This window comes from Haliotis rufescens, unplaced genomic scaffold, assembly GCF_023055435.1.
Source record: "Haliotis rufescens isolate VD_foot unplaced genomic scaffold, xgHalRufe1.0.p SCAF_6, whole genome shotgun sequence".
NCBI classification, from domain to species: domain Eukaryota; kingdom Metazoa; phylum Mollusca; class Gastropoda; order Lepetellida; family Haliotidae; genus Haliotis; species Haliotis rufescens.
In genome coordinates this window covers 9,023,634-9,042,144 of record NW_025964334.1, presented here as the reverse complement: position 1 = coordinate 9,042,144, position 18,511 = coordinate 9,023,634, and the positions used below count along the sequence as shown (strand labels likewise).

Genomic DNA, 18,511 nt, shown 5'->3' with positions numbered 1-18,511 from the left:
CCCAAGCGATATCTCCTGTTGGAGCCAGTTTGGGATGATAAAGGCATGAAAACGGTTTGTGATATATTTTATTGCTGGGATTCCAGACTCGGATATAACGATACTCTTAATTGAGAATTATATCTTTTCCAGCTTTTTTTTATTTTACAGCCGGATGATCCGTAAACCAATTAATAGAATAGAACCGCCTTAGTAGATATCTTGTGATTGTCTATGGCAACAAGGATTGAAGCACTGGTAAAATGTCGAGTGCGGTCCTGGCCAATTTTGAGCGGCATGATGCAGTGAGAGTAATAAATTACGTTAATGGTGGAATCAATGGTTAATGGTTTTCAGTAACCCATGCTTGTCGTAAGAGGCGACACATAGGATCGGGTGGGAAGGCCCACCGACTTGGGTGATGTACATGTATGTCATCGTATCCCAGTTGCGTAGATAGATGCTCATGATATCAATCACTGGATTGTCTGGTCCAGATTTCATTGTTTACAGACCGCTGTCATACAGCTGGAATTTGCTGAGTACGGAGTAAAACAACAAACAAACAAACTGGTTTCACGTCCTATCACGTAAAAATGATAGATACAAAATTATTACCTTGGACCCAAAGCCCTCCTTTACAAGCAAAAAAGTCCAAAGTAATTCCAGCCCGACACACAGTCCCCGTGTCAGCCATGGTCATAACCTGTCCAGCTACAGAAAATACGTCGTGGACATTTCCTTTGCACTGCACATCGGAGTCAAACCTGTCCAGCATTGCACAGCCATCTCGAGACTCAAAATACTGGATCTGGAAACATTGTGAGTTAGTGAAAAAAATCAGTTATACTCGTATCATGGCTTGTTATCTTCGATGTGGGACTAAATCCCGAAGTGAGGCAGGTCTTAGAAGCACGGGTATGATGCTGTAAAACAGAAACAAAACAGGGCTATCCGATATTCAAACCCACGATAACAGGATTCTGGCACAACTAAGGGCAGCAACTCTGCCCCGAGTTGATGCGAGTTGTTACGTGTCCCGGAGTATTACGGGAAACATTTCAAGAATTTATATCATAAGTGCAGTCGATTATATACGTAGAGTTATGTCCTTTGGGCAGGGCAGAAACGTTTGATTGTGGGATCGATTCCGGATTGGCCACGATAATGTATCTTTGTTTGTCAGCACCATGTCCGTGCCCTTCGGGTGCATTAAAGTTGCAAATGCCTGAGACCTGCACCTCTTTGAGCATTCCTCCCAAATTAAGTTGACACGCCGTGATACTTGAATACTGTTAAAAACGGCGTTAAACCCAGTTCACGCACTCATTCACAAATAAACAGAAGCCGATGTTAAACTACACGTATGGTACTTTTTATACATTATACACAGTATAATAATCTAAATTGAACAGTTACATAAATGCAGTTAAAATATTGTAAGGCATTAAGATATTTCACAAACAGTTCATGACACGTATAATTGCACACGGGCAAACGGTACCTACCCTGTGCAAGTCTTTAGTCAGTATTCCACTGTCGGCGACAGCGACATACAGGATCAAGCATAACAATATTGAACGAGCCATGGATCTGCGCTGCAATGTAAAAGGGGTGAAAAATACAGTGTAAATAATCACAGTAGTGTTGTACAAGCCGAGAGACCTTAAACAAGTGAACAGATGGTCACACAGAGCAGACAAATGTTTAGAAATTGGAAAAGAACACTCAGAGAGGCCCGAGATAAATGTTACGAGCTTCTGTGTTTAAAGGAGATCTAGTTTCCAACAGAATAGTTCAAGGGAAGAAATAGTTAAGTATTGTATATTTTATCACAGTATCTAGCACCGGTGCGGTGTCCTGTAAAACCTGATTGTCAAATTAAGATATGCCTGTATTATAGAGATTGACTTCTTTTAAATATCCTAAAATCAATACATGTTCTAAAAACTTAAGAACTAAAAAACTACAATTTATAGTAATTTATAAGCACCTGCTCATGATATAGTCTGAACCGTACACTCGACTCTGCTTTTCCCAGATATTCCTTACTCGAGGTATCAGAATTTGTATTTTGCTAAGAAAGTGTTATCCCCAAATATAACATTTGCTACAGTTGACCACATTCTAAAAGCACATTGTGTATTCAAAAAGTACTATGTTTTAACGTCCTCGGTATGATGCGGGCGGGTATCGGGTAACTTCCGCTCTCAGGACACTCTATCTACAAGACAGCGCAGGCGCTTAAAGTCACAACAGATAGACTTCCAAATTAACATGTGGGCCTCCAGTACAAAAGTTCGGATTTCAGAAAAAAAGAAAGGAAATATATGTCTGCAGCGACCGTATCAGGTCGGCAGAACAACAAAGAGTGTTTCAATAGTACGGCATGGGCCAGATGGGGTACCCGCTGTTACTTTGTAATGTTGAATACCTATTTTCAGTCTGACACTATATTTCTTGTCGCAAGAGTTGACTTAAATGGTTGGGTTGTTCGGTTGATTGTGTGCGATCATTTTCTGTCGACGTTGGATGTTTCTCATTATACTGACAGGCTACCGTCATACAGCTGAATATTTACTGTCTGCGCAATGACGGTTTCATCGGTTCAATGTGTTTTTTTGTGTGATTGATTGGAGGAGGCCCGGTTCAACCTTTATGATCAACTGAGGTTTTAAAATAACACGCACATCAATATAGTACAAACAGATACATGACAGTCACCTTTGGAAAAATGGCATTAAAAATAAAATACATGTAATTCTATGAGGTGACTATGGGTGACTCCACGAGACAATACACGCAGACCATGAGATAACACCTGGATACAACAAGATAGTACCTGGAGGCCATTAGAGAATACCTAGAGGCCACGATTTAATACATACAGGTCCCAGGATAATACAGGCAGGTCAAGAGATGATACCCGGAGGCCACTAGATAATACCTGCAGACCATGAGATAACATCTCGAGGCCACGAGAAAATCCCTTGAGGCCACTAGAAAATCCCTGGAGGCCACTAGATAACACCCGCAGTCCATGAGATAAAACCTGGAGGCCACGATATAATACATGGAAGCAGCGAGATAATACCTGGAGGCCACTAGAAAATACCCGCAGTCCATGAGATAAAAACTGGAGGCCACGATATAATACATGGAAGCAGTGAGGTATTACCTGGAGGCATCTAGAACCACCCGCACACCACGAGATAACACCTGGAGGCCACTAGAAACACCTGCAGACCGTGAGATAAAACCTGGAGGCAAGCGGGATAGTACCTTGAGGCCACTGGATAATACCTGGAGGCCACGATATAATACATACAGATCCCCAGATAATACCGGTAGGTCAAGAGATGATACCCGGATGGCTCGAGATAATACCTGGAGGCCACTAGATAATACCTGTAGACCACGAGACAATACCTGGAGGCCAGTTGTAATTGCATGTAGGCCACAGGATAATTCCTGCAAGCCACTACAACCACCCGCAGACCGTGAGATAAGACCTGGAGGCCACGAGATAATACCTGGAGGCCACTACAACCACCCGCAGACCGGGAGAGAAAACCTGGAGACCACAAGACAATATCTGGAGGCCAGTTGTAATTGCATGTAGGCCACAGGATAATTCCTGGAAGCCACTACAACCACCTGCAGACCGTGAGATAAAACCTGGAGATCACGAGATAATACTTTGAGGTCACTAGAAACACCCGCAGACTGTAAGATAAAACCTGGAGGCCACGAGATAATACCTGGAGGCCACTAGAACCATCCGCAGACCGTGAGATAAGACCTGGAGACCACGAGGTAACACCCGGAGGCCACTAGAATCACCCGCAGACCGTGAGATAAGACCTGGAGGCCACGAGATAATACCCGGAGGCCACTAGAAACACCTGCAGACCGTGAGATAAATCCTGGAGACCACGAGGTAATACCCGGAGGCCACTAGAAACACCCGCAGACCGTGAGATAAATCCTGGAGACCACGAGGTAATTCCCGGAGGCCACTAGAATCACCCGCAGACCGTGAGATAAGACCTGGAGGCCACGAGGTAATACCCGGAGGCCACTAGAAACACCCGCAGACCGTGAGATAAATCCTGGAGACCACGAGGTAACACCCGGAGGCCACTAGAATCACCCGCAGACCGTGAGATAAGACCTGGAGGCCACGAGATAATACCCGGAGGCCACTAGAAACACCTGCAGACCGTGAGATAAATCCTGGAGACCACGAGGTAATACCCGGAGGCCACTAGAAACACCCGCAGACCGTGAGATAAATCCTGGAGACCACGAGGTAATTCCCGGAGGCCACTAGAACCACCCGCAAACCGTGAGATAAAACCTGGAGACCACAAGACAATATCTGGAGGCCAGTTGTAATTGCATGTAGGCCACAGGAAAATTCCTGGAAGCCACTACAACCACCGTAAGATAAAACCTGGAGAACACGAGATAATACTTGGAGACCACGAGATAATACCCGGCGGCCACTAGAAACACCCGCAGACCGTGAGATAAATCCTGGAGACCACGAGGTAATACCCGGAGGCCACTAGAACCACCCGCAGACCGTGAGATAAGACCTGGAGGCCACGAGATAATACTTGGAGGCCACTAGAACCACCCGCAGACCGTGAGATAAAACCTGGAGACCACAAGACAATATCTGGAGGCCAGTTGTAATTGCATGTAGGCCACAGGAAAATTCCTGGAAGCCACTACAACCACCGTAAGATAAAACCTGGAAAACACGAGATAATACTTGGAGACCACGAGATAATACCCGGAGGCCACTAGAAACACCCGCAGACCGTGAGATAAATCCTGGAGACCACGAGGTAATACCCGGAGGCCACTAGAACCACCCGCAGACCGTGAGATAAGACCTGGAGGCCACGAGATAATACTTGGAGGTCCCTAGAAACACCCGCAGACCATCAGATACAACCTGCAGACCACGAGAAAATACCTGGAGGCCACAAGAACCACCCGCAGACCGTAAGATAAACCTTGGAGAACCCGAGATAATACTTGGAGACCACGAGTTAATACCCGGAGGCCACTAGAAACACCCGCAGACCGTGAGATAAATCCTGGAGACCTCGAGGTAATACCCGGAGGCCACTAGAACCACCCGCAGACCGTGAGATAAGACCTGGAGGCCACGAGATAATACCTGGAGGCCACTAGAGCCATCCGCAGACCGTGAGATAAGACCTGGAGACCACGAGGTAATACCCGGAGACCGGGAGATAAAACATGGAAGCCACGAGATAATACATATAATACCGACAGGTCATGAGATGATACCTGATGGCCTACAGACCATGATATAATTCCTTAAGGTCACAAAATAAAATTTGGAGGCAAGTAGAGAAAGCTTGGAAAGCACAATATAATACCTGGAGGCAATGAGATAAAACTCAGAGATCACGTGACGATACCAGGAAGCCATGCGATAATGCCTGGATGCCACAGGATAATACTTGGAGACCACGAGATAATACCTGTTGGCAATGAATAACCAACCGAGGCCACAAAATAAATCCTTGAAGCCACGAGAACAAACCAGGAGGCCACAAGATAATACATATATCTCCCAGGTACTAGTACTAGTAATATCGACAGGCCATGCGATAATACCTCGAGACCTCCTTATAATACCTGAGGATCACCAGATAACACCGAGATATCAAAATATAATACCTAGAGGCCACAAGATGATACCCGGAGGCCAGTTGTAATTGCATGTAGGCCACAGGATAATTCCAGAAGACAACGAGGTAGTACCTGGAGGCCACGCCGTTATTAAAAAGGCCATGAGATAACACGGCTTTATATCACGAAATTAAGACGAGTCTTTAGGAACCACGATTTTTGTTACATTTTCGGTCACTGGAAAGTTTATATTTTTCAAAACATTTTTTCCATGAAATCCTGCATGTGTAGCGAACAATTAGTGTTTTTGATTGAAACATGATTATTGTAAGTTATTGCTTTAAAAAGATCAGCCCCTCTAGAATTGTCGGTCTTTTTTACCTTGAGAAATTAAGTCGTGACCTCGAGATATGATCTTGCAGCTTCTACTTGTAACATAGCCGGTACATTTCTATTTGTTTTCACCATATCTTCCAAAGTTCAATAGGACAATGAATAAGTATAAATATGATTATTAAATATTTTCATATCAAACTCAACATGTTACAATTTGCTTTTTGATAGCCCTAGGGTAGAGTGAGTGAGTGAGTTGAGTTTAACGCAGCTTTTAACAGTATTCCAGTTATATCACGGCATGTCAGCTTAATGTGGGAGGAAAGCCCGAAGTGGTGCAGGTCTCACGTTTACCACTTCGGTGAAACCCACGAGCACGGGCATGGTGCTGACAAACCTAGAAACATAATCGGGGCGAACCGGGATTCAAACCCACAATCATAGGTTTTTGTTGTGTCCAATTGACGCAACTCTGCACAGCGAATCGCGGCGCCTTAGACGACTGGGCCACCCGTAGCCCCCAGGAACAATGAATTATCTAGGGTGTATACAATAATCATGATAAAGATCCAACCTGGAAGGAGTATGTCATACATCTTTATACAAATTTCCAGACAGTCAGACAATAAATACTTACTTTTTTTTACGCAAATTGAATGAATGGCGGGTGCTTCCGGTAGGGCAGGACATGCTTACCCTTTTTTACCTCTTGCGACTCCCCGGAAAATATGTTTATGAGATTGCAATATTGTTTTCATGTCAATATATTTTTGCATGATCAATACTTGAATTTTACCTCGATGCCAGCGACCTGAGTGTAGATACAGTTGCATATAGCAACGTTACAGTGTAGATTCTTACACCCTCATCAAGCTGGGGTAACAACGACCAGGTGATGAGAGGTATGCTTGCATGACGTTTTGTGATAGCCGCAGATTAACATAGACATCAACAGGTAATAGATAACAAGTAGCATACAGATAATTGGAGTAAGCCAAATGTACAGTAAGAATATTAGCACACAGGTATAAGTAGCATACAGATAATTCGATGAAGCCAGTCCTATAAACAGTACCATAGCATTATCAGCAGCACAGTAATCTACTTACCACTGCGCGTTGCGTCGTTTGAGGTCTGTGCTCCTATAACGGTAGAGCCTGTCACGGTTGTAGATCATGTGAAGAAGGTGTATTGGTTTACTTCTAATCGCGTGACGCCTGTATTATGTATAGCCACTGTGGGTAGGCGGTCTCAAATCTACCCAATAGTCTTATTGCAGCTGACGTCTTGGCCCAGTGATTCAGGAAGTAACCCAAGCCCTGTTTTCCGACTCGTGCCTCTTTTCTAAGAAAGTCAACGCAGTGTATTTGAAATAGGGATTTTATCCCGTTCGTCTATATCCAGAAAAGAGTGTACACCGACACAATGTGTTTATGTATGGTGTATCTGTTTGCTCTGTTCATGCTACATGCAACATGGAGTCAGAGAGCTCCAACATGGGATGCGTGCCGATGCAGGTGGGTAGCATGGCAAGGATGGTCCACCTGTTCAAGACTCTGCTACGGGAGGCAGGTCAGAGAGAGACAGGTGTCGGTGGCTGACAGTTGTGGGACTTTTGAGCACTGTGATGGTGGCGCCGGCGCCTACGACTACAGGGACTGCAACACTCGCTGTACCTACGGTTCGTACGACTCCTCCTACGGCGGATGCAGGTGCCCGGCTGGGAGATATGGAACATGCTGTGATAATGGTAATGGTGCCAATCATCTGTCTTTGTATCAACCACCGTGCACCCATTGTCTACGGGCCCCTGAGTAGCATCCATGTGTATTTGATTGTTTCTTCCGTATCTGAAAAAGTGAATTTTATTTGATTCAATTGTTACCCGTTTGGAGAATGTTATGACGTATTTCAAAATTAACATACCTTTTTTTATTAGTTTAAAAAAATCAGTAATGGTACCCTAGGGTCACTTGATTTTCTGCTTACTCGGTCACTTGATTGTCTGGTTTTACCATCCTGTCGCATGGCACGAGTACTGCTGTGCTGCGTCAGACAATAAATCCTTACTTTTTTTACGCAAATTGAATTAATGACGGGTGCTTCCGGTAGGGCAGGACATGCTTACCCTTTTTGGAACACCTGGTGTCATGACTGATTTTGCCTTTTGCCACTGAAGTGGAATCTGTTTCGACAGAGAATCTAGGTTGGTTATTCTCTTGCATTGACTATTCAATTTGCCAATTACAGTGAAGTTATCGAAATGGTATATTGTTACTATGTGTTTTGTTTTCTTTATATGTCCATGCTGGGATGCAATTATACATGTATGCATGCTTTCATGCAGCGTGAGTGTCTGCATATTATAACTTTACCTCTTGCAGACAATGCGTTCGTGGCATTGCTACTTATCCATGTATTATTGACCTTTTTTATCAATTATTCACAGAAAGGGGCAGTTATAATCATAAATCTGTTTTTAATGTTTCATTTCAATATTCAGTTCATTCAATTGATATATTATGGAAAATATTTAACTTATGCAGCACATTATTCATATCATAATCAATTGTCCTTTCCCTTTATCGAATTTCTTACTCCAAGGAACGTCCGGATTAAGAGCCAGTATTGTGTCTCATATACGTCCTTGATTATGAATGCGTGCATGTTCCTATTGTTCAAATGAGCATGCGGATTGTCACGGTACCTTTTGATGCACGAACCTATCTTGTCATATCCATTACCTTTTCTGCACAATGGGACATATGTTAGTTTAGAATAAAACATAAGGGACCGACCATTAGTTACAAAATATCTGGTATTGAAGATGTAGCTGGAAAACATTACCCTCTATTCACCCCCAAACACGTACAGATACTTGGTGGGCTCGTTAAGCCTATCATTTCAAACCATTGTATATTTCTGTTTGTGTAAATATTAGCATAATACGATTCTCATTTCTGTAAAGTTATAACCTGTGGTACGCCACAAACAACGTCAAACGGTGCCGTCACAGTCAGCAACGGCAACAACTACGGCAGCGTGGCCACGTACACATGCACCAAAGGGTACAACATGACAGGGACTGCCACAATGACATGTTCCACCTCCAGCAGCTACTCCACGTATGGATTCTGGACGGGGTCTACGCCAAGGTGCCTGTGTAAGTCATCACTCGTTAATGATCATCTTCATGGTTTTGCGATCCTGGTTATTGGTATATTGCAGTTGTAATAAAGCATTGCTTGGCCACATGACACCTGTCCTTCAATATCTGAAAAAATGAATCTGATTTTATGCAATTGTTACTCGTTTGGGGAATGTTATGACGTAATTCAACATTAACATACCGTTTATATTAGTTTCAACAAAATCAGTAATAGTACTCTCGTGTCACATGATTTTCTGGTTACTAGATCACTTGATAGTCTGGTTTTACAGGCTGATGTCGAATGGCAGGAGTACTGCTCTGCTGCGAAATACTTAACTTTTTAAGAAAATTGTATGAATGGCTTACATGCTTACCCTTTTCGCGAACACCTGATGTCATCACTGATTTTCAGTGGTCCATTCATATAATTTCTACAGCTATTTGCCAAGTGGAATCTGTTTCGGCAGAGAATCTAGGTTGGTTATTCTCTTGCATTGACAATTTATATTTGGTCATTACATTGTAGTTATCGAAATGGTATATTGTTGCTATGTGTTTTGTTTTCTATATGTGTCCATGCTGGGATGTAATTATACATGTATGCATGATTTCATTGAGCGTGGGTGTCTGCATCTTATGACTTTAACTCTTGCAGTCTTTAACGTTCACGTCATAGCTAATGACACTTATCCATATATTATTGACCTTTTACAACAATTATCAACAGAAAGGGGCAGTTATAATCATAAATCTGTTTTTAATGTTTCATTTCAATATTCAGTTCATTCAATTGATATGTTATAGGCAATTGTACATATCCATATATTTTTGACCTTTCACAACAATTATCAACAGAAAGGAGTAGTTATAATCATAAATCTGATTTTAATGTTTCATTTCAATATTCAGTTCATTCAATTGATACATCATAGACAATTGTACATATCCATATATTATTGACCTTTTACAACAATTATCAACAGGAAGGAGTAGTTATAATCATAAATCTGATTTTAATGTTTCATTTCAATATTCAGTTCATTCAATTGATATATTATAGAAAAAGATTAACTTATCCAGGATATTGATCATATCATAATAAAACATGTCCTTAAACTTAACACATTTGTGGCTCACATTTTCCTTCATCGAATTTCTTACATCAAGGAAAGTCTGGACTCAGAGCCAGTATTGTGTAATATACGTCATATCCATTACCTTTTCTGCACAGTAGGATATTATTTTTATTCGATGATCGACCCTGAACAGGTTGTCCTAACATATTATCGATTAGTTAGAAACCAGGCCCAAACAGCCAATCAAACCGCTGCCCACTTGCACCAGGCCATAGAAGCTTAAGTTACTGACCAGGCGATAGGAAATCGTAAGAATGCAGTTAATCTGCATGCTCGACGATCACGTCTTGTACCACCGTTAACAAGTCGGCACATTCTAGCAAGACGCCAATTGGGGGTGGTTTTGTAATGATATGGGGGCGGGATCACTTTGACCACTATGATGAGAGCCAGAACGCCTCTGCATATTGCATATTGAAGGTTCACTGGACAGTACGACCGAGACAGCATACTGGCGCCAATAGATTTGCCGTTCGGCGCCAAGCTGGTCCACGTTTTGTCTTTCAACACGATAATCCACGTGCCCACCGTGCACGTATCGTTACTGACTACTTCCAGTAGCAAGTGAATGAACGAGTATGTCTGTACGCCGCTTTTAGCAATATTCCAGCAATATCACGGCGGGGCACACCAGAAACTGGCTTCACATATTGTGCCAATGTAGGGAATCGAACCCGGATCCTCAGCGTGACGAGTGAACGCTTTAACCACGAGGCTAACCAACCGCCCCTCCAGTAGCAAGACATCAACGACCCTCACAAGCCATGCGTCCTGACCGAGAGGACGTCTCGGTGTGATCGGGAGACATGTACGCCGTCGTCAAAGGTCACCCGTTCCTTCAGCTCAACTGGGTCAGGCGCTGCACGTCAAGTGGAAAAGTCTCCCTCAAATTGTCATTGGGAGATGTCCTTTATTGATCAAGTCTAAAACGTTTATTTTTTAACTACACACCCCTGTCGTCTTTTTTGATTGTTTGGCACCTTTACAATACACTGTCAACATGCTGTGTTTCTTGTCATGGGTTACACATCGTCCTCACCTTATTCTTATCCCTACAGACAGGCTCCCTGGTCTAGTGGTAGAACGTCCGCCCGGAGAACGGAAGGTCCAGGGTTCGATCCCCGGCCGCGTCATACCAAAAGACGTTAAAAGATGATACTTGTTGTTACCCTGCCTGGATAGACTTTAGGGGTTAAAACAAGGACTGGTCGGCTCGGAGTCAGTATACTGTGTCTGAGTGGGGTATCCATGTTAAACTGCGGTATCTCAGTGTGCTAGCACTATAAATTGGCATCAGTCCGGATTAGTACAAGCAGCCACACACACTCACGTGCACGTCGCTATAGTGCAAACTTGGACGCGACGTTAAACCCCATTCCACATCAGTTCCACATCATCCACCCATTACCATCATATCAGAATATGCCCTACTTTTTTGGAGAGTACATTTTGAAGCAGATGGATGCAGTCTTGACTTGCACTCGTTGAGGGGTCATGTCACGTCATGCAATAATCACTGTCACTGGTATGGTTAAGTGATAATAATTTAAGGTGTTTGTTTGTTTGACGGTCACATTTGTTTCTCCATCCAGTCGCTGAGTCCTGTAACAGCAGCCCCTGCCAGAACGGAGGCGCGTGTGTGAACGGTCTGGAGATGTACACGTGTGTGTGTTCGCCTGGGTGGTCGGGGGTCAACTGTGAAGCAGGTAGGAAAACCACCATGGCTGATCAAGCTAACAAATATACGGCCATCAAAAGCTGATAGCACCTCTAATCTGAAAATGCATGTTTATATCCTAAGTATACTCTTTAACAACACAATTGATGTAATTAGCAACGAAGATTGAGTACTTAGAGCTGTATCACCTGTAAATAATTTCTGACTTTTATATACCCCACAAACAGTTATCATACACACATTATTGGCTCATGGTTCCCCAGATGTGCAGCCCCCTATTATGAGTGGTTGCGAAGACAACGACACTCTCCACACAGCTGACCATGAGCTGACCCACAAGTGGACAGTGCCAGCCTTCACGGATCCCTTTGGTAACAACGTCGTCACGACGCCGAACTACGTCACCAACTCCTACCGCTTCCCCTGGGGCGACTTCTTCGTCCAATACGTGGCCACCAAACCAAACAACGGTTTACAGACGGAGTGCAAGTTTCAACTCAGCATTAGACGTAAGCAATACACAACCATACACCCGTACACACACACACACACACACACACACACACACACACACACACACACACACACACACGCACGCACGCACACACACACACGCACGCACACGCACGCACGCACACACATGCATACACATTCATACACACACACGCATTCACACGCGCGCGTGCACACAGACACACACACACACACACACACACACACACACACACACACACACACACACACACACACACACACACACACACCAAGGGTAACCACAGTTGGGAACTCGGCCGTCTATGGTGCCGAGTCTCGCTGTGCAGAGTGACGTCCTTTAGTCGTGCCAGGATTCGATGGTCGGAGTTTCGAATCCCAGATTCGCCCTGACTATGATCGTTTCTTTGGATTGTCAGCACTATATTCGTGCCTTTTGGTTTCAAACGTGATACCCATCTCAGACCAGCGAAATTTGGTATTTCCCGACACTGTAAGCTGACATGCTGTGATATTACAGAAACGCATAGTGGCATTAAACCCAGGACTATGTGTATGTAAATAATCATCAAGTGACGGCATTGCAGCTGACTTGGCAGACACAATCATGCAATGATGAGCAAGAATGAATGAGATCATTAGCAGGAGTCTAGGACATACTTACTCCTCGATACTCAGCTATCTGTTCTCATTTGTGTGCGACGGTTCATCGGCAGTATGCCAAAATAATATAAAGGACATGACGAATGCAGCAATAATTTATTTCATGTCCGTGAGGTCTTCAATTACACTACTGAACACCTTTCAATCTATCCTGACAGTTTATTGTTGTCAGTTGTATGGACATTATGATAATATTTATGGGTCTCACAATAACATGACGGCAGGGTTAGTCTAAATTGATATTCACGAAGCCATGTACCAGCTATATGACGCCGACTTGTAATTAGTCGTGTGTCTGGACAGTGATTTATTTTGTAAGCAGAGATCCACGTCGTATGTTGCCACTCGATTCATTCAGACGCCTGAATAGGTTGTTTGGGAACCTATTCTAACCTCACTACAGGTGCATTTTTTGTAATACTGCTACATAATAGCGTAGACAGACCCCAACAAATCTTACGGAACCCTATGGACTTAGAGTAAGGTGTTGCGGTAATATATGCATGGATAGTAAGGTGGTGCGGGAATATATGCATGGATAGTAAGGTGTTGCGGGAAGATATGCACGGATAGTAAGGTGTTGTGGGAACATATGCATGGATGGTGAGGTGACTTGGGAAATATATGCATGGATGGTAAAGTGCTGTGGGAAGATATGCACGGATAGTAAGGTGTTTTGGGAATATATGCATGGATAGTAAGGTGTTGCGGGAAGATATGCACGGATAGTAAGGTGTTGTGGGAATATATGCATGGATTGTGAGGTGACTTGGGAATATATGCATGGATGGTAAAGTGCTGTGGGAAGATATGCACGGACAGTAAGGTGCTGTGGGAATATATGCATGGATGATAAGGTGTTGTGGGAAGATCTGCAAGGATGGTGTTGTGACTTGAGAATATATGCACGGATAGTAAGGTGTTACGGGAACATATGAAGGGATGGTAAGGTGACGTTGGAAGATCTGCAAGGATGGTAAGGTGACTTGGAAATATATGCACGGATGGTAAGGTTATGTCGCAACTTTTAAAGACAGTCATCTTGGTATAAGCTGGGCACTGAGGAAGTGATGGGACAGATAATGTATCCAAATACCCTAAGTGGGATGATAAGTTAAAACATATATTGAAACCTTACAGGACCTTTTTCTGCAATAATTATACTATGCACACCCAATGCCAATTACTACATTTATATGAAAAAGATACGTTATGTCCCTCGCGGCATCATATCCGTGACGATTCCGTAAGAGGATTCCGTCTGTAAGGATTCCAACCCCAGCAACCTAAGCCTGTCGTATGAGGCCCTACATGGATTGGGTCAGGCTCGAAGCGCGATTTATGATGTCAACCACTGGATTGTCTAGTCCAGACTCTATTATTTTCAGCACGCATCCTGCGCTGTAATTTTGCTAAGTGCGCCGTTAAAAAACAAGTAAAAGTATCTAAACTACAGTTTCATTTTTACACCCATTTATATCATTGTTTTACGCAAATAATACATATTATGCTGATTAACGTGTATTTAAGTGAGAGAATATATCTTTAATTTCATATTTCTCCTATACAGCTTACCCATGTGATAACTTATCAGTGCCTGAGTTTGGGTACGTGGCTTGCAACGGTTGGCGACAAGACTTTGGACAGTATTGTTTGATTGGCTGCCTGGCTAACCGAACCCTACCACGTGACATCGATGGGAGCCAATGGTATGCGTGCGGAGCAGGTGGAACTTGGTCTTCAAACCCAGGAACGATCCAGTGTGAAGGTAATTGTTTTTTATGTTTTGAAAAACATGATACTTAAATGAGTGTTGATATATTTATGCATCCGCTCGTCACGCCGAAGACCTTGATATTGCTAGAACATTGCTTAAAGCGGCGTAAAACATACTCACACACTCAATGATGATATATTTTATTGTATTTTAACACTGGTGTGGCAAGTTCAGACAAAAATATTTTATATTTTTCCTTATACGTAACGTATCATCCATAATATATATCATTATTCAAAGAGATGTAGGGAGTTCAAAGAGTTCACATGTCACCACGAAACCCCGCGTTCGATTCCTAACGCGTACACACTTTGTGAAACCCATTTTTTGGTGATATCATATCATTATATAGTATTGCCAAAAGCGGCGTTAAGTCGTATTCACTCACTCAGCATATTTAATCATGTCTTCAGATCTGTATAAGGTTTGTGTTTGTTTTGTTCTGTTTTACGCCGACGTCGGCCTTTACATGATGACCAGAACAAATATAATACGTCAACGCCAGAGAATAACCAGTCTCGACTATCCGCCGAAACAGATTTCTTAAGGCGTAAAGGGCAAAATAGTGGGGAACATATGCTTGCATCACGGAGAGTCAATGATGACGCCAGGTGTCCGTGAAAAGGGCAAGCATGTCCTGCCCTACCGGCAGAACCCGCCACTCACACAATTTGTATAAAAAAACAGTGGTGGATATTATGAGCCCCACACCGTCGGGGCAAGCTACCACGCAGTCAAGTGTTGGGATCCCAGGAAATACCTGTACGATTATATAGGTTTAATGTTATGACGGTTATGATGTCTGTCTGTACCTGTGAACTCAAACTATTGTTGTGTTTGTAATGGATGTTGTAAAAAACTCAAAGCATGCATTTCTACGTAGATGAGGCTGACCCCATCGGTGCATCTAGTGGCATCCTCAGCAGTCCGGGTTCTTGTGATGACGTCAGTGCCATAAAAGAACAGTATATAGCAGCACTGAAGAAATCGGACTTTAACACCGCATGTCTCAAACATACTGACATGTGTGTACCTACTAACGTCAACATTCGATGTTGACGTCAATGGGACTTTCTAATGGTATGAGTTGCCGAAAGACTTGGCTACTTGCCCATATGTGGCAATGATGTGATATTAAATCCAATGTTCTTTAACATGTACTTTAAAGACCTCGATAATGAGTGAAGATTACATGATAGATACTGGGCTTGCTTTGATATTTTATCATAGCAAATATGCCGGTTTATCAGTTTCAACGATCGAAGTGTACATAAGCTCATGTTAAAACAGATCGGTCGTGATGATACACTATTAACAGACACTGATCATGTTCATTTCCAATCAATTTAAATCTCTGCTCTACCTTACAACATAATACAAAAACTGTTCTCACAAACACATGCTTAGTAGGTAGTCGAAAGCGGACTCTCTTGTAGCTGAGATCTCTTTAGGGAAATGGTTGTGTCGCTTTTATATTCATATCTATGATTATGATTATGATGATTATCATGTCAGAAGATCCTTGTGTTGCTATCATTGACACGAATGTATCTCATAACGTAATAAAAATGTCCAATACAAATCGACGTTTTTTATCACGTTGGCTCCAGTGTTACATCTGCCTCTGGTCATCCTCTTGCATGACCTAGTGAGGTGAGGTGAAATTGGGTTTAACGTCGCGTCCAAGATTATTGCACTTATATAGCGACGTGCATGCACGTGTATGTGTGTGTGTGGCTGCTTGTACTAGTCCGGACTGATGCCGATTTATAGTGCTAGCTCAATGAGATACCATGCCGCAGTTTAACATGAATACCCCACTCAGACACAGTATACTGACTCTGAGCCGACCAGTCCTTGTTTTAGCCCCTTAATGCCGAGCGCCAGACAGGGTAACAACAAGTTTAATCTTTTAACGTCTTCTTGTATGACGCGGCCCGGGATCGAACCCTGGACCTTCCGCTCTCCGGGCGGACGCTCTACCACAAGACCACGGAGGCGGTCTGCATGACCTAGTAGCCACGTGTGTTGGCATCATTCGTTTTAGTTTTGATGCATATAAACTGAAGGGCAAAATGAATCTTACCGAGTTTGTTCTTCATGTAGTTGTGAATTTAAAGAACATTTTTGCTGAATATGATTATGTCTATTTATCCATCACTCATTCCTGCAACGGATAGTTCATGCTATGCAATACACTAATTGCGTGTACGTATTTCCTCTACATGTGGCATATTCATTACGCGATATTTGAGACATGCCAACTCACCAACCCTCACACTTGAATGAACAAAACACTAATCTCGAGTTCATGAATAAGCTAATCATAAGCGTCACATGGTAAAAACTCAGAGCTTGACGACCAAATATTCCCCAGGGAGTAACCTCTTCCAGTCGGACAAAGAAACTTGTTATATTGGTGTAAGCAGGCAGCCAATCAGAACATCGCATTCTTCTTGGGATTCCCAACACGTCATGTAATAAGTGTTTGACATATATCATCAAGGACAATACTTTTCGGGTAATTGTGGCGGATAACATGGGCGAGTGAGCAGCCAATGACAGTCAATGACAGACTTGTATATAATCATCAAAATAACCATAGGTAACCCTTGACGTATCAATTTCTCTTGTCTGGCGTTCGTGTTTACCTTTGGAGCGGTCTATTGTTGTTCGCTCTAGACGTCTCTTTGTGGGTTTACATATATTTTATTTCTATTGTTTGTAATGTCAACAATTGACTCTTTAAGGAGGTACACGCGGATGCATTACAGTTAGAATAATATAACTCCCTCCGTCCAAACCCTTAAACCTGCTAATGGAAATAACCAATGTCTGTGCCAGGGGATATACATGTGTATTGTCAGCAGTATGATAATGTAAATGATAACATGAAGATCGCTATACACCATCTTCGTCATGTGACGATTGCAGATACCCAAGATATTTTACAGCAATATGATATGACTTCGACCGCCATAGCTTGGCCACAACTGTTTGTGTAGACACAAGTCAAGTCAAAGCGTTTCATTACGTCTTGGGCATCTACGTCATACTCAAGATCACACACACACACACACACACACACACACACACACACACACACACACACACACACACACACACACACACACACACACTCACACACACACTCACACACTCACACTCTCACACACTCACACACACACACTCTCACACACTCACACACACACACTCACACACACACTCTCACACACATACACACACTCACACACACACACACACTCACACACACACACACACACACACACACACTCTCACACACACACACACACACTCACTCACTCACACACACACACACACACACTCACACACACACACACTTACTCACTCACTATCTTAGAAGTGTGATTATTCTTCTTCGGAATAACGGCATCAGTGTTAAGAATACAAAGAGTTCACAAGAACAACGCTTATGAATACTGATCATATGTCTGAACCGTATTGGTTTATCTGTTTCAGCAACGTTTAAAACTCGTATATGAACCATGGTTTCGGCTATTTAGATTTGATTTCGTAATCGACATAATTAATCTTTCACCTTGTAGTAAGTTTATACTACTTTACGCCGTAGCCAGTATTACAGC

General features: G+C 42.9%; 2 protein-coding genes across 4 annotated transcripts in view; one reads left to right on the top strand and one right to left on the bottom strand.

Moving 5' to 3' along the window:
* The window catches only part of LOC124151676 (sushi, von Willebrand factor type A, EGF and pentraxin domain-containing protein 1-like), a 35,903-nt gene extending 28,722 nt beyond the window's left edge, over window positions 1–7,181 (bottom strand). For all 3 annotated transcript variants that reach the window (XM_048385863.1, XM_048385865.1, XM_048385864.1), the window contains exons 1-3: window positions 7,098–7,181; window positions 1,488–1,577; window positions 598–790 (exon numbers count right to left, since the gene is read on the bottom strand). In XM_048385863.1, coding sequence (XP_048241820.1) covers window positions 598–790; window positions 1,488–1,568 — 274 coding nt within the window. In that variant the 5' untranslated portion in view covers window positions 1,569–1,577; window positions 7,098–7,181. The remainder of the gene's footprint in view (window positions 1–597; window positions 791–1,487; window positions 1,578–7,097) is intronic.
* An 86-nt stretch (window positions 7,182–7,267) lies between these two features.
* LOC124151678 (sushi, nidogen and EGF-like domain-containing protein 1) lies at window positions 7,268–16,467 on the top strand. Its single transcript, XM_046524268.2, has 6 exons — window positions 7,268–7,738; window positions 8,957–9,151; window positions 11,868–11,981; window positions 12,217–12,462; window positions 14,679–14,876; window positions 15,769–16,467. The coding sequence occupies exons 1-6, from the start codon at window positions 7,414–7,416 to the stop codon at window positions 15,942–15,944; spliced, it is 1,254 nt and encodes a 417-aa protein (XP_046380224.2). The 5' UTR covers window positions 7,268–7,413; the 3' UTR covers window positions 15,945–16,467.
* Window positions 16,468–18,511: the final 2,044 nt, after the last annotated feature.

Bases quoted from the DNA above. Each gene is read 5' to 3' on its own strand.
- LOC124151678 (XM_046524268.2), top strand. From the start codon at position 7,414: ATGTGTTTATGTATGGTGTATCTGTTTGCTCTGTTCATGCTACATGCA. The intron at 7,739-8,956 runs GTAATGGTGCCA...ATTTCTGTAAAG, and splicing joins TGGAACATGCTGTGATAATG to TTATAACCTGTGGTACGCCA. The intron at 9,152-11,867 runs GTAAGTCATCAC...TTCTCCATCCAG, and splicing joins GTCTACGCCAAGGTGCCTGT to TCGCTGAGTCCTGTAACAGC.